Source organism: Cephus cinctus, unplaced genomic scaffold, assembly GCF_000341935.2.
Source record: "Cephus cinctus unplaced genomic scaffold, Ccin1 Ccin1_scaffold0144, whole genome shotgun sequence".
In the NCBI taxonomy this organism is placed as follows: domain Eukaryota; kingdom Metazoa; phylum Arthropoda; class Insecta; order Hymenoptera; family Cephidae; genus Cephus; species Cephus cinctus.
Window position 1 is genome coordinate 96,209 of NW_014332874.1, and position 20,457 is coordinate 116,665.

A 20,457-nucleotide genomic window follows, 5' to 3' on the forward strand; every position below is an offset into this window, starting at 1 on the left:
ATAAAGCAGGATGGCTACCCAACAAAATATTAAAACAAGTATTGTACAAAAACCAGCCGAAAAATAAGTATGTGCATATGTAGTTTCTGAAAGTGTCCGAATATTAAAGTAACGTGGAAATCGGACACTGTTTTATTTAAACGGTATTATTCAGCAACTGTTGCAAGTTATGTAAATAAAATTTACGCTATTATTTATTAAGGGTATACGTCATCATAATCCTTAATCATTTTTTTTTTTTTTAGAAATAAAGTTATAACGTAATATAGTAAAAATCTCATAGTGTCCGAATATTAAAGTTACTCACTGTATGTGAACTTGGCACCCGACTTTGGAAAATCAAATTTTTTTTTATCGACTTATAGATTTAGGTTGTTTGTAGTACCAATTTTTTCGTTTGTAGTGGACCCAAAAAAAAGTTATAGCATCATAAAAAAAGCCCATCCACCGACTTTGAAAAAAATAAAATCTAATCACTGATTCCTGCAGAGAATCGTTTGTAGTTGATTGTAGTGAAAGAATTTCCGTTTGTAGTAGCATAGAAACTATATTATTGTTTCCTTTAAAACGTTTTGGAGAGTATAAGTATAGAGAAAACCTTGTAATTATAATATCATTTGATATAAAGCAGTCACAAAATAAGATACCTAAGTACATAATTGGTCCTCATATTTTCAGTGTATTTAACTGTCAAAAGAAAAAAAGAAATATCAATTTCCTATTAATTAGTATATTAAGCACATTGCCAGACTGACTGGAGAAAAGCGTGCGAAATTTTTATCCACACGTAGATGTAATATACATACAGTCATGAAAAATATTCCTTAACCCACTCGACTAATATATCCTGATAATATATTTGTATACCGTCAAGAATAAGGCTTTACACATTTAACGATTTGTAATCGATAAATATTGGAATTTATAAGGTCTTATGAGAAAGGGATAGTGAGGATATGTGTGGGTTTGGAGGATGTTAATGCAAAGATTGAAGGAGCGGGAAGTGCAATTCATGAAGAATGAGAGAATCATGAAGAGAGAAAAAAACAGAAAGAGAAAAAAGAAAGTAAGAAATTGAAAAAACAAAAGAAAGAGAAAGAAATAGAGAGAGGGGGGGGGGGCTGAGAGGAAGAGCGAGATCGAGAGAGAAAGAGAGAGAGAGCTTTGAATAGTGCCTGCTTTAAATCGAATTATCGATTACTAAGATTGGTAGATACATTATACTTACCTAAGGAGTGAAAGGGACTATGATCAAACGGAACGAATAAATAATAATTCCGTATATGAAGATGAAACATAACCCTGCTTTTAAAAAATCGATTAAAACCGATTAAAAATAGTCGGAAAGAATCAGATTTACGTGTAGAAAATTTCATGTAAAATCTTATAGATATTTACTTACTACTACTGAAAATAAATGAGATTCCCATTAATTCTATTGAAAAATTTATTTGTTTGTGGGGTCAAGTCATAAAGTGATATTGAACATGATAACCTATTCTTTCCGAATCAATTTGTATTTTATTTTCAATTAGAATACAAATCCTTCCAATTGCCCCCATTTTGATTGAATCGGACGTCTATCGGTTTTTATTGATTTTAATTGGATTTTTTAAGCAGGGAATGATATCATAACAATAAAATACATACATAAGTACTTGATGTCCAAAAGTGACTTGGAATATGCACAACAAAAGTAATGATTTTGAATGTACTTAGATAAATACCTGTACAGTTGTGACATTAATGGAAGAACCGTATTGCGGATCTATATGGACGAGTTATTTAATAACTTAATCATGTCTCAAGCTAATATTGAATTGAAGTGCTTCGATAATTTTATTTTACTGCTTCAATAATGTCGTAGCGAGATATCGTTAAAATTTGAAAGGACTCAAGTTATAAAATCTTCTTGTCACGCTGTACTATCGGTTCACGTTTCTCAAAAATACCCTTACATGTACATATATACAATCGACTTGATCGTAATCATATGTAAATATGTACTGTTACATGTGCAGTGGTAACTATGAATATAACAGAAATTAGTTATTTAGTATAACTTTCAAGTTCAACTTACTTTTATCTTGGGCTCATCCACTTGTAAAATGGTATCGAAAATGCTCCCACCAATCACCACCTGTGTAAGTAAATTAATATTTCAAAGTAATTTACTAAAGACAAAACAAATATATTTGGCAAATGTCAAAAAATTGATTATATAGATTGTCCATAGATACAGTATCTTATACAAATTTAATTTAAGGTATACTTTTTATGATATGTGGTTAGTTATTGTACTTACTGGAGGTTTTGTTGCTTTGAACGAACTTGCAATCTTATATGCCTGAGGATATAAGTTTTGTATAATAGAAAGCTCTTTTGCTATTTCTGCAGCAACTTTGGCATTGTTTTCAATGAGAGCTTTGTCTGCAGGAAAGATAACAGTTAATTAAAAATAATATCAATACATACCCGTTTAATGTATCATTTAAATACTCTTAGGTACTTACTAGCTCTAAGAGATTCTCCAGCAGTCAGTTCTGTAACTTTTTGCAAAAGAAATGGCGTAATATTCTTTCCACTGATTCCATTACATTTGGCTTGCTCTAAAGCATCTTGAATAGCAATTTCTAATTCCATAGGATCTAGCGAATATTCTTTTGGAATAGGAACTGTTAATAGGATCCCTGTATGAAATTGTAGTTTCCTCTGTACTGCTATGAGTTCAGCAGCATCTTTAGAATTATAAACATGAATGGGAGATATTATTTTATCCTTTGTTTCATGACAATAAAATGCTGGAAATGCATTTGAAGTTCCCACAGAGACAACAGGAACACCTTGTGTTTCCTATAGGAGTAAAACATAAGTTCCTAAACAATTTAACGTTAGAGTTTTTCTAACAATTTATTTTTTACTAACTAAGTATTCAAGAGTCTTAGGAATATCAAGAATGGCTTTAACTCCAGCACATACAACCGCAACAGGGGTCCTGCCAAGCTCGGATAAGTCTGCACTGACATCAAATGTTAACTCAGCACCTCGATGTACACCACCAATTCCACCAGTAGCCATTATTGGAATGCCAGCCAAATTGGCCACTAACATAGTGCCACTGACTGTTGTACCACCATTCAATTTTTCAGAAATAACAAGTGGAAAATCTCGTCTTGAACATTTGATTGTATTGCTTGTAGAATTTGACAATTTTTTAATTTCCTCTTCACTTGTACCAACATGTATTTTACCATCCAAAATACTTATTGTTGCTGGAACGGCACCCTACATTCAAAAGATTACACTTAATCAGTCATTAAATACATACTCTGGAATATAAGCAAAAAATATTTATGGCTGTAAAAAGGTTTCTATTTATTTATAACAGCAATTTAAAAAAATTTTTTATTTATAAATTTATTATCCAGTTGTTTGATCGACTACGAATTGATACATATATAATTGTGTTTACATAAAAAAAATCATGTTAGTATAACCAAAAAGATATAATAATTCCAACCACCTGCTTCCGTACAGTCTCTTCGACTTTCAGTGCAGTATTAAAGTTGTCAGGATACGGCATACCATGGGTGATTATCGTTGATTCTAAAGCAACGATGGGCCAACCATTCTTTTTGGCAGTTAGAACATCATCCGAATATATAATTTCACTCTGTGTCATTATTGTACATGTATCATTCTTTAAAGACTTAAATTTTAGAACTTTTGGAAACAGTCGAAATCCAACTCGTACGTGATACATTGCAAAGGAATATAGAATTTGCTTTCAAATAAGTTATTCGAACGTATTTACTAATAGCTACCGGGAATGAGATTTTAGATTTGGTTTTTGTAAATGATCTATTCTAGCTAACGATCATTGTTTCACACAACAGTAACACAAGTCTCAGGCATCTGTTCAACGTTTACTGTATATACAATAAACTTTCTGTAGATATTATGAATGGTTATCAGTCTTTTATCAACTATCTCATAATATTTATCCAATCACCATCCTCAGATTAAGATTAATAAGAACTTTTCTGTTTTATGTTTAACGAACATATAATTTTGAAATGAATTTTAATAATAAGCTAATCTTAATTTCTCGTGCGTTGAAAAAGACTATTAAAAATGTTACTTTTTATTTCAAATTTACTTAGACTTATTGGTGAAGTGACGTGTTGTAGGACATGCGCAGCGTAACGACAATCTATCCAGCGTAAATGGGAATGTTCAGCAGAAACACCGCTGAGGGAGCAAATACATTTGATTGGTCAAATCTCACAACTGTTTCAAGATTAACGATCTAATGACTAATCAAATGTATGTATTTGCTCCCTCAGCGATGTTTCTGCTGAACATACCCAATGATAACGTGATGACTACGATGATCGTCGTATATGACATTTGAATAAATTGTGAATATCCATTTTATATTTATGACATTTCAGAGGATATCCAGTCTATATTATCTCAAATATCTCATTTAGATATCCACAAGACTTTTTCTGAACTTTTGAACTAGTGGTTATTAATCGCATTCGTAATTGAATTCACTCATGCACTTTCACTTTACCAACAATGCATACATATTAGAAGGAGATGAGTGTGGTGCAAATTCATGTAACCTGTATTGTTAAAACTAGTCGGAGTGGACTGGAGTGGACAGCGTGGAACTAACATCACGAATACATAAAAAAAAGTTAGCTTATGATAATGAGTTAACCGATGAATAATAATTAATAAGTAAAAATACGAAAGTCATCATTAATTGACTTCAGTCGTGTACAGGACGTTGTGATTTGGAAGACGAGGAACGAAATAGAATGGCTGGAACAACTAAAGGCACAAAAAAGAAGGATACTGGAATATTAGCTAAATTTTATTTATGTACTTATAATTTGATAGAGGCCATCGGGTGAGTGCTTAGAAAACGATGTGTACACATATTGATATATTCATATTCTATAAAAATTCTTAATATATCATTTGAAGAATGTATTTACAGAATTGAAGATTTTGTGTATTCCTTAATTTAATCATTTTCAAAATATCATGATCCACTGAGAATAGTAACGAAGTATCTATTCCATTAATTATGTTAACAAATTTAATTTCTTGTGTGAATCTCATATTTATTTGATCCTTGATATACTTTCTATTTAGATGGAGTTATGTGTTGTACTCAGTAACAAATTATTACACTTTATCATCAAGTAAGGCAAGCTTATGGGATACTGTGAAATACAGTCTCATTATCTTTCAAAATGCAGCTGTATTAGAGGTTTGTTATTAACAGACAAATTAATGTTTTTACATTACAGTCATACTGTTTTGTATGGCACGGAATCACTAGCAACAGAATAATGTGAATTTGATCATTATTATTTAAAATAATATGAAAAATAAATAATTCTAGATAATACACGCAGCTACAGGATTGGTACCATCAAATCCTGTAATTACAATGATTCAAGTATTCAGTCGAGTGATGGTTGTGTGTGGGACCTTATTAGCTGTACCAGTTAACTATACTGCCTCATGTTTTGGTTTTACATTAATTCTCTATGCTTGGTCCATCACTGAAATCATTCGATATTTGTATTACTTCACAAATATTATTGGCTTTGTACCACACATACTTGTATGGCTCAGGTAAGAAATCAAGTGATTAAAGTTATTAAGTAGCATAGAATTTATTTTTGATATTATATGATACTTATTGCATATTCATTGTATATAAAGAATCATAATTTGATTATTGTTAAACAACTTTTCTTTCACAGATATACAACGTTCATTGCACTGTATCCAATTGGTGTTACTGGTGAGCTACTTTGTTTTTATTCTGCTCAAAAGTATGCAAGTACACATCCTGATGCATGGAGTTATAATATGCCTAATGCCTGGAACTTCACATTCAGCTATCACTACATTTTGATAGCAGTCATGCTGCTGTATATTCCACGTAAGATTTTTTAATTCTATATGTATATCTACATGGGAAAACTAATATGAAATTCTCTTTAATCAATTGTTCCGTTTTTGTTACAGTTTTTCCACAAATGTATCTTCATATGTTCGTGCAAAGGCGTAAAATTTTAGGATCCTCTTCCACTGTACTATCTAAGAAAACCCTCTAAATTAATTCTTTATGTTTTGGGTTATTTGTTATAATTATTTAATATCAATGAATCTACGATGATTTTGTTGCGGGCATGCTCAAGTTAATCATAATAATAATATAAATATATATTTTCGGGTGTATAAAAATATATAAAAGTATGAATAACCGTTTGCCCCCACTTTTATTTTTATATGTATAATTAGCGCAATATTTTATTTAGTACAAATGATATATCAGCTAAAAATGTAATATATTTTTATCAATATATATATATAAACGATCACCGCCGTGATTCACTTTCCTTACACGGCGGTCTTACTCCAATTTAGTTGTTACCGGTCTAATGGAAGCAATCAATTTCAAACATTACATTGAAGTTGAAATGTTTGTAATTTGTCCACTTTTTTAGATCAATAATCATTAAACCAGAGTAAGATAGCCGTGTAAACAGTTATCGATTTGTAAAATTTCATATACAATAGACAAAATGATTTCTAGTACTAAATATCAGAACTATACCAGTAGGTGCAGCAGAAATTTATTATAAAAATTTAAATTTGCTACGTAGTACGGATATTTAAAACAACTTTTTTTTTCTTTTTTTCTTTATTATCTTATTTTTACAAAAAGATTTTATGCCTGATCTCCTGTTGGAGTTGATTTTATAATGTCAGAATTTCCAGGGTCAGTGATAGAAAGTGTGCATACACGGAAGTATTTTCCGCACGCTGTTCCTAACTCGATATTGTTCCCTGAGTAATGATGTACTCCAGTTTTAGCAAGCATCGCGTAGTATTCAATTTCAGATTTCCTGTTTAAATAAAATTAGTTTAGATATTTCATAAAGTTCCAGATCTCATTGTACCTTCTGCACTTACAAACAGAGGCATGAGACTACTCCGTAGAACTTCTCAATCCCTTGTAATACAATTTGACATAGATGTTACGATAATGAACTCAATAATACAAAAATCTTCAGATATTCCAATATTGCAATATTATACTATTTATGGCATATATTTGTTTGCCCTATTTACGCTACCTGCATGAACGCAGAAAAATTGTAGTTTGGCTAGCTATAATGAAGGTGCCAGCAAGTGAAACAAATCTATACTATTTCATTATTGTAACTGTTTATGTTAATTTTTTAAAGGACGAGGAGTGCTACATCTCAGTCTCACCTTAGGGATGGGGTATTATTGGCAATTATAACCAATTTTGCTTTGCCTTGGCGAAGGGACTTCAGAGTCTGCTTGTAGCCCAGCACGTATTTACCAGACTTCATAACCAATGCAAGTCTGGAATTGATGCTCTCCAAAGCCTTTTTCTGTACACAATATTTTTGTTAAGTGATTAGAATAATAAATATCTCTATTAATACATTTGCAAATAAATAAATTGTTATGTTAAAAAAGATTTTCTTTACAAAACTAATTGCGAACACGTGGATGATCATAGTTATTACCTGTTTCTTTTGGGCGACCATTTTGCTGATATAGCTTCACTGGCACCTATTAACATATAAAAAGGCAAATAAGTTCTATTTTCGAAAATTAAATAATATTTACAGCAAAGTTTTAAAATGACTACGGAGACCTCGAAAAGCAGAACCTACCTCTATGAATATCAAACAAGAAAAGAAATAGACATGGCGGTGGAGTTAGTTTACTATATATAACGTGGATATGGATTACATAGATGAACGAAAGAACTTCTATTACTTCAGCAACGATATCTGGTGACAATTTCGAAAGGTATATTGTTTCCAATGAGCCAACTTGTTCCGACACACATCTCTATCATTGGTCATTTCGAAAGTATTCTGCTGGAGCCAACGAATGGTGATACATTGAGGATTTTCTGTTTATCAACGTTTATACCACTTTCCTCCTATACAGGCTTCATTTTCACCGTGCAGAGTTTGAATAGAGTTAAGCAACCTCATTGGTCAATTCCATTCGACTCCTATACATGATTGGTTAACTATATTAAAACTCTGTACGGTGGAAACTAAGCCATATGCAATGAAGAATGAAAACCTAGGGAAATATCCCTAGTGGCCATCCATGCTAGGGATTTTCTCTCCTACCTGCTTGTCTCTTTTCAACGTAAAAAAAAGAAGAAAAAGCTAGAGTAGTAACCAGAGATGAGTAGGGAGATTGCCAATGAGACCTCCGTAAAGTTAGCCGGGCAACTTCGACTTATCGAATTTCTGTACTTGCACATCGATTGTTAGTCATTTGTTATTGATTGTTAGATTAATTAAAACATTTGTTAGATAATAGTTTTTTTGCCATAATTAAAATAAATTTTAGTGTTAAGTTAGCCAAAAAATATTGATTTTTTCACAGTTTTTGTTTCCAAACGGGTGCAATCGATGTGAAATCGTTTGTTAGTCCCGAATAAACTAATAAAAACATTAGTTTAAAAAAGAAAAAGCATTAGCTTGCAGTTTTGACCCCTTAATTATATTTCCGGCCATCTTCACATCGCATATTCCATGCCTTACCCCCACTCCCGGCCAGCGAGACGGTAGATGGTTTTTCGCTATTTTAGGTGAAATCGTTATCTAACAAATGTTTTAATTAGTTTATTCGGGACTAACAAACGATTTCACATCGATTGCATCTGTTTCGAAACAAAAACTGTGAAAAAATCAATATTTTTCGGCTAACTTAACACTAAAATTTATTTTCGTTATTGCAAAAAAACTATTATCTAACAAATGTTTTAATTAGTTTATTCGGGACTAACAAACGATTTCACATCGATTGCATCTGTTTCGAAACAAAAACTGTGAAAAAATCAATATTTTTCGGCTAACTTAACACTAAAATTTATTTTCGTTATTGCAAAAAAACTATTATCTAACAAATGTTTTAATTAGTATAACAATCAATAACAAATGACTAACAATCGATGTGCAAGTACAGAAATTCGATAAGTCGAAGTTGCCCGGCTAACTTTACGGAGGTGCCAATGAGCCTGTTTTTGGTGGTCTCAATTTTTCTCTGGTTTCGGCGCGCCGCCTTAGCGGAGGGCCCTCGAAGCAGTTCCACGTTTTTGATTGGTCGTGTATATATAATAATACTACGCGTGATAATCTGGAGCTGTGTTTTGGCGCGTCGACGCACCACCTGAACGAGACTCTCGAACTAGTTCCACGTTTTTGATTGGTCGAATGAATTCATGTGTTCCTTGAGATCCACGATTTTAAACCAGATGAACACTCAAATAGGGAGACTTGGATCCACCCTTTCTTACTGCATACTACATAAACCGTAGTAATGAGGTAGTAAATGTTGCCAAAGTTAATTTCCTTAATATCCATATGAAGCTTTGTAAATAATAGAGTGAGCAAATAAAACTTTAAACAAACCTTCGAACGTTATCAACATTTTTTTTTTAATCAGACCATGCTGCGACCACGGCACATTAAAACAAAAAATGAAATGGAGAAATGTATCTATGTTAGAAATGCAAAAGTGTTAAGCGTTAAGCGAAAGAAAGGAGATATATTTCCATTTCTGTCAATTTTTCTCTTACGTCTTCATGAGAGTCCGTATCGCAACAAGTGAGGCTGCTCAGTTCCACCAGCTATGGATTATCATGTACGAAGAACATGCATTGGGCGCGTTAGCAACGATTCAGCTTCGTAATCGTAAGGTGCCGCGTTCGCGTCTGGAGACGAAAACTTTTTTGTTTAATTTTTTTAAGAGGTAATGCCACTCTAACGGCTCAAAAAAATAAAATATTGTGGTCAATTATTATTAAAAAATAGCATAGAGAAAAATTGAGACCACCAAAAACAGGCTCATTGGCAATCTCCCTACTCATCTCTGGTATGAGGAAGAACAAGAGAGTGTATGGGTGAGAACGAGACGAATCGAATGTGAGGATTATTGGAAGTGAGTTACTACACACTATACAGCGGACCAGACAACACATGGGACTGACCTTCAGACAGCCTTTTACCTAAACATAAACACAAATGATTTAAAGGTATGTATAAAACTATAGAATTGCTGAGTTACCTAAACTTTAACTAAACTAAACTAGATTAAGCTTTAATTTTAGTTTCTGCGAAAAAGTCAGTGATTGCCGTGATTATATTTTCTTCTGATGAGAAAAGATTTCCTGCATCGAATGGCGGGAAGCACTGATTCTCAATCAGCCTTTTTCTCAACGCAGTTGACTGTGTTCTTACTAAGGGCCAGTTCCACATACAATGATTTAAATCCTGATCTTCTATGCCACATCCACAGAGGCTCGACTCAACAGCCCTGATGCGGTTCAAGTGCGCAGCTAAAAAGGTGTGTCCTGTTCTCATTCTATTGACAATTGTGATCTGGGGTCTGTTTAGACGGAGCTTTGCGAACCAAGGGGCACTGTAATGGAAAACTGATTCTGAAAAAAGCACCTTCTCTTTGTTTGACCATATATTCTGAAGTGTTCCATTGCTTGAGCATTAGCCTTACAGAATAGTGTGGGGAGCAAGTCCCCCAGAACGACTCGGCTAGAGTCAGGTAGAGCTAAATCCAAGGCAGCCCTTGCTTCCCTATCAGCAATTACATTTCCCTTGATCCCCTTTTGCCCTGGAACTAATCTTAAGAAGATTTGAACGTTCTTACTGAATGCTTCTTGAAGCTTGATTCTTATTAGAAACACCATCGGGTTGGTATTTGGGTTGGCTCCGTTTTCTCCTATTGCTTGCAGAGCTCTGAAGGAGTCGGTGAACACGTAGGAGGTTTCTGGGCGATTCGTCCTTAAGGATTCTTTTAATTGCTTTCAGGATGGCGCATATCTCAGCATTTAGAATAGAGGTGAGATCTGCCCAGTTCTGAATCGATCTATTATATGCCTTATAGTATAGGGATAGCATGGTCAGCGGGTGCGATCCCCACGTCGAGGAGGAGATCGCCTTTAGAACTCTGGTGCCAACATCGCATCTTTCCTTTATGTACTTAATATGACCACTTCAGAGTAATTCAGGGTCAAAGATGACACCCAGGATTCTAACTATAGAAGACGGTGATATATCCACTCCTAGATATCTTAAACCTAATTGAGGAATGCGACGTTTACGTGAAAAAATCATCCATTTGGTTTTTGTAGGTTCTATTTCTAAGCCCTTTGAGCGAAGAAAGCCTCCAAGGGCACAGAGGGACCTCTCCATCGTTTCGACCAGCTGTTGGGTCTCCCTACTGGACGCATACATCACCAGGTCGTCCGCATACATGAGTACCTGGCACTCGTTCGCCTAAGAATCTGCGACCTCTCGTAGGTATGGATTAAACAGAATAGGACTAAGTATGGATCCGTAGGGCAAACCTTTTGTACAGATTCCCTCAGCTACCTTCCGTGGTCCTAAAAATACCTCTATGTACCTTTCTTTTAGGAGTTTCCAGAGGACACGGCGAATTCCCCCAGGAAGTCCTAGGTGGTTCAGCTGTTCGACCAGGATCGATGGAATGACGTTATCAAAGGCACCTTTAACATCCACAAACACCGCCCCCAGTTGTTTACCTCCCAGAAAAGCGGTATGTACGTCAGCACATAGACACGATATGTTGTCCATGCAAGATCTGGATTTCCTAAATCCGAACTGGAAGCGCGGAATTAGCTTATTTTTTTCCGCTTACCAATCTAGCCTGAAGTGTATAAGCTTTTCAAATATTTTCTGTATACAGGACGCCAGTGCTATGGGCCTATAACCCTGCGGTGCCTTTGGAATAAGAACACAGGAGTACTGAGTCCAAGATATGGGGATTTCCGAAGTCTCCAGAAAAAGGTTAAAAAGTTTTAATATATGGTTCTTTGCTTTTGTGCCAAAGTGTTTAATAATCCCGTAGCTTATGAGATCAGGACCTGGGGCCGATCCGATCTTGACTGAATCTATCGCGGCGTTAAGTTCATACAATGAGAGAGGAGAATTGGGCCATACATTTTGAGTCTGAAAGGTGTCTGGCTTCAACACAGGCTCCGGATCCCTCACCGACGGAGGTAAATATTTTTCCAAAAAGCTAATTAAGTGGGGTGAAACAAGATCCGAGCTCGCGGGTGGTTTGTTGTTGTATCTATTCTCAAAGGCTACCGTATTTCTCCAAACCTGATGTCTGAATTTGGACCCAAGGAGTTACAAAAATCGCGATAGCTTTTCCTTTTTGCTTCCGCAAATATCTTTTTCGACTGTGAGATAGCAGTCTTCAGGGACTTAAAGTTCTCTTGCGAGGGTAGTTGTTTATACCTAAAGTGTACATGTTTCCTGTTGGCCAGGGCTCTAGCGCAGTTTTTGTCCCACCATACTGTGGATGGGAAATGTTTTTTTCCAGACTTTCGTTGCATTGGGCTGGACGATCTATCAAATGGTTTGGCCCCTAATATCATTAAGCATGTTTTGACCTCATCAATAAACCAATCGTAATCTCCAGCCCGTACGCACGAGTCCAGTAATCTTATTTCAATCCTACGTTCCAGGGAATCAGAGAAATCCGGCCAATCTACGCCACCCAACCTAATCCCGGGCCTCCCCTGCTTCGAGGGCAAAGGACTGCAGTCGTACTCTATGGCTAGAGGGATGTGATCGCTAGCATTGCAGTCATCAATCGGACGCCACCTGAGAAGTAAAATTGTGTCGTGGGTTGCCATGGAAAGGTCCGGTGAGCCCTCCTATCCGGTATCCTAGTGACGGAACCGTCGTTGAGGGTGCCCCAGTCGCTATCTTCTAGAGCTTCATAAAGGTGGGTGCCCAAGGAGTTATTTCCAGTAAAGGAACTCCAGCTAGAGTATAAAGTGTTTAGATCAGCTAAAAAAAGGCTGTTCTGATGCGGCAATTCATTAAGGATTGATTCCCACAGAAGTGTGGAAGATGGACCATCCGGCGCTCCATACACCGCAAAAATCTTCATTGGACGTTGCTGCAGGAGTAGTTCAACCCCTATAATTTCCAGACCCTGTCTGCACATTGATTCGGTGTAGTCCACTGGAGAATAGGGAATACCCTTCCTAATTAAAATCAGAACCCCACCCCCACGATTGAAGGAGGGCCTATCCCTTCTATATTGTTGTACCCTTTGATTGAAAAGGAATCCCTAGGTTGAAGCCAAGTCTCGCTAATACAGACAATATCTATCTCTCTTAGCAGGATGTGGAGTTCATTTACCTTATTTAGTACACTCCTAGCATTCCGCTATACTTGGGACTTGATGAAATAGGACTTGATTAATACGAGTTCTAGTAACACAATTAAAATCTGTATAATATTTAAAAAAAGTAACCTAATGATTTAAATTTACAGAAAAGGCCTGCCGACCCTAAGAAAAAAGAAAAAGAATAGAAAGAAAGAAAACCAAAAAAAAAAAAAGAAACTGCTATCGCGGTCTAGCGCAGGAACTCGCCCTCGAGAGGACCGCCCTACATCTATCCACCCGCTCCGAAGACCCCTGCCGACCTCCTGCGAGACTCTGCGGAGCAGAGTCCAGGAGTCAAAATGGGGAGGAATTATAAGAATGGGAAGAGATAAGAGATAACCCGAAAAGCATACGCTCGCGAGCGGAAACGCCGATACACCGCCGGTAACGTTCCCAACCTCCAAGCAACTCAACGAGTTCGACCGCTCTCCTGGAGTGGAGACGAGAAAAACAACAAACAATTACAGCGGATCGCACGGCTCGTTTCAGAACCAGACTTTCAGCATGGAAGGCTCTCACATCAAGAGGCAGCAGGCGGACGGACGAGAGAATCACTTGGAGGACATGCTGACAACGAGCTTGATGAGCTCCGCAATCAAGTCTCTATTTGAAGAACACAAGGTCTCCAGTTGATTAGCAATTGCTCCAATGTCACCACGGGGGTTTCTCAAATCCATTGTCGAGGAATGACCAGATAGGTCGTCGCCTGATTCATCTAGACTACCCCCTACCATCCCCGAATTAACCTCGATTTGGGAGTAGTGTTGCGACTTTTCCTTCACCGATACCTGATGTTTATAATGTACATTGGGAGGGACATCCGCAACCACATTGTTATTATCCGTCGTTACTACTTTTAATGCCTCCGACCGGCTGACATTGTTAATGGCCATGTATTTTTAAATTTTCTTTTCCAGAATAAACGAGGGGCAGTCCACGTCTGAAGCTTTGTGTGGGCCCTGGCAATTTGGGCATTTAATAAGATCTGATGTACATTCCCTCTCACGATGGTCCATAGACCATCTGGAGCATCTCACAGAGCCCTTGCACAGAGCGGCGGTATGTCCAAATCTTTGACAATTAAAACATCTATATGCCGAAGGGATAAAAGGGACTACAGGACTGTCGTAGGACCAGCATCTAATTGTCTCCGGCAGGGTGTCCCCTAGGAAGGTGACCCTAATGAGAGGTAATGGCACTTTTTCTCTTTCCTTTTCTTTATCAGTGCTTCCCCTAGCTGAAAAAAGCCTTTCCACGTCGAGAGTTTTAGGATTGCCCGAGTGAGAGTTGAACGCCTGAACTAACAAAGCTGCATCTAGTTCAGGATCAATGTCCCTGATCAGACCAACACGCGTTACACTGTACTCGGGAATAAAGGCTATCCAGTTCGGATCTATGTCGCTAACGGATGAAATCAGGTTGTTGGCCTCTTCTCTATCTTCCAAGGTAATTCTTACTGTGGCCTTGCTGGGTCGTTCTATCTTATTTAGAGACCCAAACCTACGAAGTTTGGCTCCCAGAGTAACCGGGTGGTATCTAGCTATATTCTTGGTTCTGTCTTTATGACGCAGGAGGATGACGAACGGGGGAGCAGTAGAGTCCGGAAAAACTCTCTGGTGACGAGAATCCTGTAATTCCGCTAATTCGCCATGGAAAACCTTACTGGGATGGAGAGACTGATGGTCTCCAGAGTCCACCAGGTCAAGAGGTCTCTTGCACCGACGCTGCAGGTTGACATCGGACGAATCACGAACCTCCGATCCCCCCTCCTCATCCGAAGTAGAAATGAACCCAACCTCTATTTGTGATCCAACCCCCTCCAGAGGCAACAGCAGATCTGCACTTGCCCTATCCCAGAATGACTGGTTTGAATTGTTGGCCATAAGTAAATAAGCGCGAGAGTTGAGAATTTGCGCGACCCCTAATCTCCCGCGGTCAAGAAAGTTTTGCTCCGTTACCAGGAGGAAACAGCGCTCTTCGCACCGCTCCACTCCGCCTGACCCCCCGCTGAACTGAAATCTAACTAGCTACAGGACGATAACAATTACCCATAGAACGTACAAACAAGGATTATATACAGAACCTTTGTTACAGGTCAAATACGAAGATCTGGACACACACACAAGGAACTCACGACCCTGTAGAAGGTGAACCCCGCGGCAAGCAACAGGCGCTCAAACAAGTCGAGGCATCGTCATACAGCATCGGCCATATGTTTCCTCCCGTTTCTTTCTTCTTTCAGGTGCAGATTATGCAGCTAATGTGTCCAAGCAGCTATTGCTGCATGTGCTTGCTTTGCAGGAATTAAAAATACTTTGCACTTGAGATCACTATGTCAGATCCCACTCCCCGAGAGTGGGGAGAAAAGCGGAGCGCTCTATTGCTCTTTATTAATAATAAATAAACGTATGATAATCGAAAACTCCACTAAAAATGTAAGTTTCACTGATTATAAGAATAATATTCGCTATAATTTCAAAGACCCGACTAACAAACAAGGTGCTTCAAATGAACTAAGAGAACACAGGTAGGGTACGTCCGAAAGATAACACTGTTCGAACCGAACTCCGATACATACGCCTAACTAATCAAAAACGTTGGTATGGTTCAAAGCTTCTCCGTCCAGGTGACGCGTCGACAATAGAAAACACACGCTTTACAGTGCCACCCGGTATAATCCATGCGTTCACAGAGCTCACGAATATCACGCGTAGTATATCTATTGTGACGTGATTTTTCGAATCACGGTCCCAAGGCGGCTCCGGTTACCGATATAGATAACGTTCTCGATTTCTGGTTCTCTTCGGGTTGCCACCCTGCTCAGAAGCTACGCTCTCGGATTGATTCGTACAGTTATGTCAAGGCTCTCGTAAGATTGTGTCAGTGTTTTGTTGAGGTCGAGGTGCTCGAATCTGCCGTGGGGATATAGTCTCGACGTACCGAGTTGCCCGGCAGAGGAGAGTACCCGACGGAGACGTCTCCACGGACCGGCAGAAGCCCGGGTGAGATACCGGCGCCCCGCTGGAGATGGGCAAAGGGCTGTAGAGCGGGCGGAGGAAGTTGCGATATGGTTAAGGGCAGGGGAGGAACCTCCTGCCCGAGTTAAGGATGTAGGGCCCAGCTCAGCTGTCGCCCGATGTCCTGGGGAAGCGGCCGTGGAGGATCTCCAAAGATTACGTACCGATTCGTTGAAGTTAAAGAAAAAATTTGACGTTACACTATATATACTCCACCAATCAAAAACGTGGGTATGGTTCGACGGCTCCGCTCACGTGGCGCGTTTACTCCAAAAAAAAATTGGTTTCAAGAATATCGGCCCATTGGCAATCTCCCTATTCATCTCTGGTAATACATTGACTTTTTATGTACAACACAATGGCTAACACGCGTCAGAGCAAGACCGTTGAACAATTGATTGAAAAACAGACCTTGTATTTCGATTTTTATCGCCGAGTGTGGAACAAATATAAAGGCAGTATTGCACCTACAGCATCGGGTCGATATCCACCAGGGAAAAAGGTGAGCTTGGAAAACCTTTGATCGTTGTTTGAAACTAAACTTTGACAAATAACGGACAATCCAGAACTTTCCTCACCGGCTGTGCAAGGGTACATACAGGGGGGATTGTATGAAGAATTAGAAGATATTGTAACCAATTCATTGGCACAAATAGAAGATTTTATTGATCCTCTAGTGATAGTAAAATCAGAGGCATCCTCAAAGGTCGACGACGAAAATGAATCCAATAGTAGTGAAGATGATATGCATAGTCAATGGCAAAGTCCAACAAAGGTAAAGTTGCCAGAAATAAAATTACCTCAGTTTAATGGTGAACTCAAACATTGGGTTGGATTCAAAGATCTCTTCCTCGCTCTGGTTCATTACAATGCAAGACTCTCTGACATAGAACATTTGCAATATCTTCGGGCAAGCTTGAATTGTGACGCAGAAGATTTTATAAAACGATTTACCTTGCCGGATGTAAATTATAGGCCTGCATGGGAGCAATTCACGGCTAGGTGTGATAACGTTACAGCGTTAATTGATTCCAATTTAAAAACACTGTTCTCCATACCTAAGTTTAAGGAAGACAAATCTATAAACATAAGGGAATTGTTAGACGTTCCCAGCCACACCATTGAAGCTATTCAACAACTGGGATTTCCCTTGGCTGATTTGGATCCAGTTCTTGTTTTTATAATCAAAGACCCGTATGCCTTTAGAAACGAGACGATTATGGGAACAACAAGCTCATTCACCCACGTCTTATGCAACATGGACAGAACTTCAGGTCTTTTTGGAAATACGATTCAGATCATTACATGCACTTGAACCAGATTCTGATAAGTCAACTAAATACAGTGATAGTGGTGCATGGGCAGCTAAAACGAAACGCGCACATTTTATGCGTACACGAGGGGATGTGTGTGCATGCTGTGATGGCCAACATTCGTTTTATCAGTGTAAACAATTTCTTAGGTTATCGCAAGCAAAACGATTTAAAATAGCAAAGGAAAACCATTTATGCATAAATTGCTTGGCAAGAGATAATGTTATGAATAGCTGCACGAGTAATAAGGTGTGTCGAACATGTTCTAAGCGACATTATACTTTACTCCACAGGACAGAGACACCTGAGTTAGAATCAAAGAACACGAGTAGCAAGCACTCAGAAAGGGAGGTTGAGTTCACGGTTTCAACCCAAGTCGAAGACAATAATCCGCGACCTGTATCCTGTCTAGCACAAGCACCATCAGTCAAAATTATTCTCCTGGTTACGGCTCGTATTACATTAGTAAACCCGATGGGACAAATCTATGTCTGCAGGGCATTGTTGGACCAAGGTTCGCAGACTTCCATCATTTCAGAACGAGCCGCTCAATTGTTCCAGCTTCGGCGGGAGCGCTCGTCAACAGAAATCGTGGGGATCGGAAATGCGCCACCCTCCAAGACAAGAGGAGTGGTCAGATTTGACATGCAAATAACGTCGAACTTAATGACGTTGGCCATCACAGCATGCACACACATCCCCTCGTGGACGCATAAAATGTGCGCGTTTCGTTTTAGCTGCCCATGCACCACTATCACTGTATTTAGTTGACTTATCAGAATCTGGTTCAAGTGCATGTAATGATCTGAATCGTATTTCCAAAAAGACCTGAAGTTCTGTCCATGTTGCATAAGACGTGGGTGAATGAGCTTGTTGTTCCCATAATCGTCTCGTTTCTAAAGGCATACGGGTCTTTGATTATAAAAACAAGAACTGGATCCAAATCAGCCAAGGGAAATCCCAGTTGTTGAATAGCTTCAATGGTGTGGCTGGGAACGTCTAACAATTCCCTTATGTTTATAGATTTGTCTTCCTTAAACTTAGGTATGGAGAACAGTGTTTTTAAATTGGAATCAATTAACGCTGTAACGTTATCACACCTAGCCGTGAATTGCTCCCATGCAGGCCTATAATTTACATCCGGCAAGGTAAATCGTTTTATAAAATCTTCTGCGTCACAATTCAAGCTTGCCCGAAGATATTGCAAATGTTCTATGTCAGAGAGTCTTGCATTGTAATGAACCAGAGCGAGGAAGAGATCTTTGAATCCAACCCAATGTTTGAGTTCACCATTAAACTGAGGTAATTTTATTTCTGGCAACTTTACCTTTGTTGGACTTTGCCATTGACTATGCATATCATCTTCACTACTATTGGATTCATTTTCGTCGTCGACCTTTGAGGATGCCTCTGATTTTACTATCACTAGAGGATCAATAAAATCTTCTATTTGTGCCAATGAATTGGTTACAATATCTTCTAATTCTTCATACAATCCCCCCTGTATGTACCCTTGCACAGCCGGTGAGGAAAGTTCTGGATTGTCCGTTATTTGTCAAAGTTTAGTTTCAAACAACGATCAAAGGTTTTCCAAGCTCACCTTTTTCCCTGGTGGATAACGAACCTATGCTGTAGGTGCAATCCCCCAAAAAACACTTACGTGTAAAAAACTTCGCCAAGTACAGGAGGGCTGTGTATTCCTCAAATAAAAGTATTGATATCAGATTATTGACGCCAAGTACATAAGTCACTACATGTTTGCCTATTATATGATATAGCACTGGCCCATCATTTTAATTGTATTTTCAAAATTTCCTATAACGTTTTCACTACTCTTTTAGATTACTACTGCTTCTCGTAGTTGATTATGATTTAATGGTTATTTACTAATTAATAAAACTTTAGCTGATTCCTTATCGAGTACTACTTGGCAGGTCCGTGTCAGGAATTCCAAAGTACTTACTTTGAACGTGCTAACAGTATCCTAAAACTTGTGACGTATGCCGTCCATCGGCGTCGCCTACAAATAATCCGTGGCTGCTCCCAACGTGGTGAAATCGAAAAAAAGATCCGAAAATCTAATTGTTGGGCGCCAGATGCTGCTTCCCCGCAGCACCATCCCTCAACGCGGCCGTTTTTCACGTTTCCCGGCGTTTCAACGTCAGCGCATTGAAAATGGTAGAGGGGAACATGGGGGCCGCGAGAGAGAATTTCGGAGTCAGCGGATAGGCGCGCAAAATGATTAGACAGCGAGTAGAATACCGTTTCGTTTATTACCATTAATTAAACGGCATATTTTACAATAAAAATCCCGTCGCGTACAGTGTGTTCTCCAACGGTGGCTCACGACTATTCCGAGTCGTGGTTTCTAGCCTGCCCAAGACCTGTCCCTATCTCGGTGTGCCTACCGAATCCGCGAATCCTCTCGCGACGCGATTCGCAATCCTAACAGGTCTCGTTGAAGATGAGCTGTTTCTTCCTCGGGAGTGTGCCCTCTGACGTCGGTAGCCACCTGAGGCATCCGTGTGTCCGCACCACTCCCGTTCGGCTATCTTCTCGCGCGGGATATTCCCTAAACAAAACCGCTCTCGCGGTACTTACCGAGAGCTAGCTGTCCCATCAGTCCCTTACAACAAAATCCAAACAGTGGTGGCCGTGTCCCTTCCGCCTATCTCCATGGTGCCGCATCCCGCTCCACGAGGGCGTCCACCAAGCACTCGAACTTCCATACACTCGGCCACGCACTTGCACTTTACTATAAAAAAAAAACCGGGAGCCATGGTCCTCTGCGAGATATCCCGATAACC

The 20,457-nt window shown here is 38.7% G+C and overlaps 3 protein-coding genes and 1 long non-coding RNA gene across 6 annotated transcripts in view; 2 read left to right on the forward strand and 2 right to left on the reverse strand.

Moving 5' to 3' along the window:
- The window catches only part of LOC107263278 (pseudouridine-5'-phosphate glycosidase), a 44,299-nt gene extending 40,009 nt beyond the window's left edge, over positions 1–4,290 (reverse strand). Inside the window, exons 1-5 of one of the 3 annotated variants that reach the window (XM_015730292.2) lie at positions 3,524–4,289; positions 2,980–3,285; positions 2,514–2,853; positions 2,306–2,430; positions 2,081–2,140 (exon numbers count right to left, since the gene is read on the reverse strand). In XM_015730292.2, the coding sequence (XP_015585778.1) occupies positions 2,081–2,140; positions 2,306–2,430; positions 2,514–2,853; positions 2,980–3,285; positions 3,524–3,763 (1,071 nt within the window). In that variant the 5' untranslated portion in view covers positions 3,764–4,289. Of the gene's footprint in view, positions 1–2,080; positions 2,141–2,305; positions 2,431–2,513; positions 2,854–2,925; positions 3,286–3,523 lie in introns of all 3 variants that reach the window. The other 2 variants (XM_015730291.2, XM_025080636.1) reach the window with 2 other exon arrangements.
- Positions 4,291–4,492: 202 nt separating this feature from the next.
- Positions 4,493–6,300, forward strand: LOC107263280 (very-long-chain (3R)-3-hydroxyacyl-CoA dehydratase 2). Its single transcript, XM_025080637.1, has 5 exons — positions 4,493–4,921; positions 5,170–5,287; positions 5,423–5,658; positions 5,790–5,971; positions 6,058–6,300. The coding sequence occupies exons 1-5, from the start codon at positions 4,830–4,832 to the stop codon at positions 6,144–6,146; spliced, it is 717 nt and encodes a 238-aa protein (XP_024936405.1). The 5' UTR covers positions 4,493–4,829; the 3' UTR covers positions 6,147–6,300.
- A 417-nt stretch (positions 6,301–6,717) lies between these two features.
- On the reverse strand, positions 6,718–7,852 carry LOC107263284 (60S ribosomal protein L30). The gene is made up of 4 exons (XM_015730300.2): positions 7,746–7,852; positions 7,596–7,641; positions 7,312–7,457; positions 6,718–6,941 (listed from the first exon to the last, which is right to left on the reverse strand). Exons 2-4 carry the CDS (start codon positions 7,614–7,616, stop codon positions 6,764–6,766), a joined length of 345 nt encoding a protein of 114 aa, XP_015585786.1. The 5' UTR covers positions 7,617–7,641; positions 7,746–7,852; the 3' UTR covers positions 6,718–6,763.
- Positions 7,853–11,563: 3,711 nt separating this feature from the next.
- On the forward strand, positions 11,564–12,864 carry LOC112493747. The gene is made up of 4 exons (XR_003058422.1): positions 11,564–11,670; positions 11,821–11,921; positions 11,983–12,133; positions 12,608–12,864. It is a non-coding gene; the product is annotated as an uncharacterized LOC112493747 (long non-coding RNA).
- Positions 12,865–20,457: the final 7,593 nt, after the last annotated feature.

Coding starts and splice junctions, on each gene's coding strand:
- LOC107263280 (XM_025080637.1), top strand. CDS start 4,830: ATGGCTGGAACAACTAAAGGCACAAAAAAGAAGGATACTGGAATATTA. Junction 4,922..5,169: donor AATTTGATAGAGGCCATCGG/GTGAGTGCTTAG, acceptor CTTTCTATTTAG/ATGGAGTTATGTGTTGTACT. Junction 5,659..5,789: donor CACATACTTGTATGGCTCAG/GTAAGAAATCAA, acceptor TTTCTTTCACAG/ATATACAACGTTCATTGCAC.
- LOC107263284 (XM_015730300.2), bottom strand. CDS start 7,616: ATGGTCGCCCAAAAGAAACAG. Junction 7,458..7,595: donor TGGTCGCCCAAAAGAAACAG/GTAATAACTATG, acceptor TATTGTGTACAG/AAAAAGGCTTTGGAGAGCAT. Junction 6,942..7,311: donor AATAATACCCCATCCCTAAG/GTGAGACTGAGA, acceptor TTATTTAAACAG/GAAATCTGAAATTGAATACT.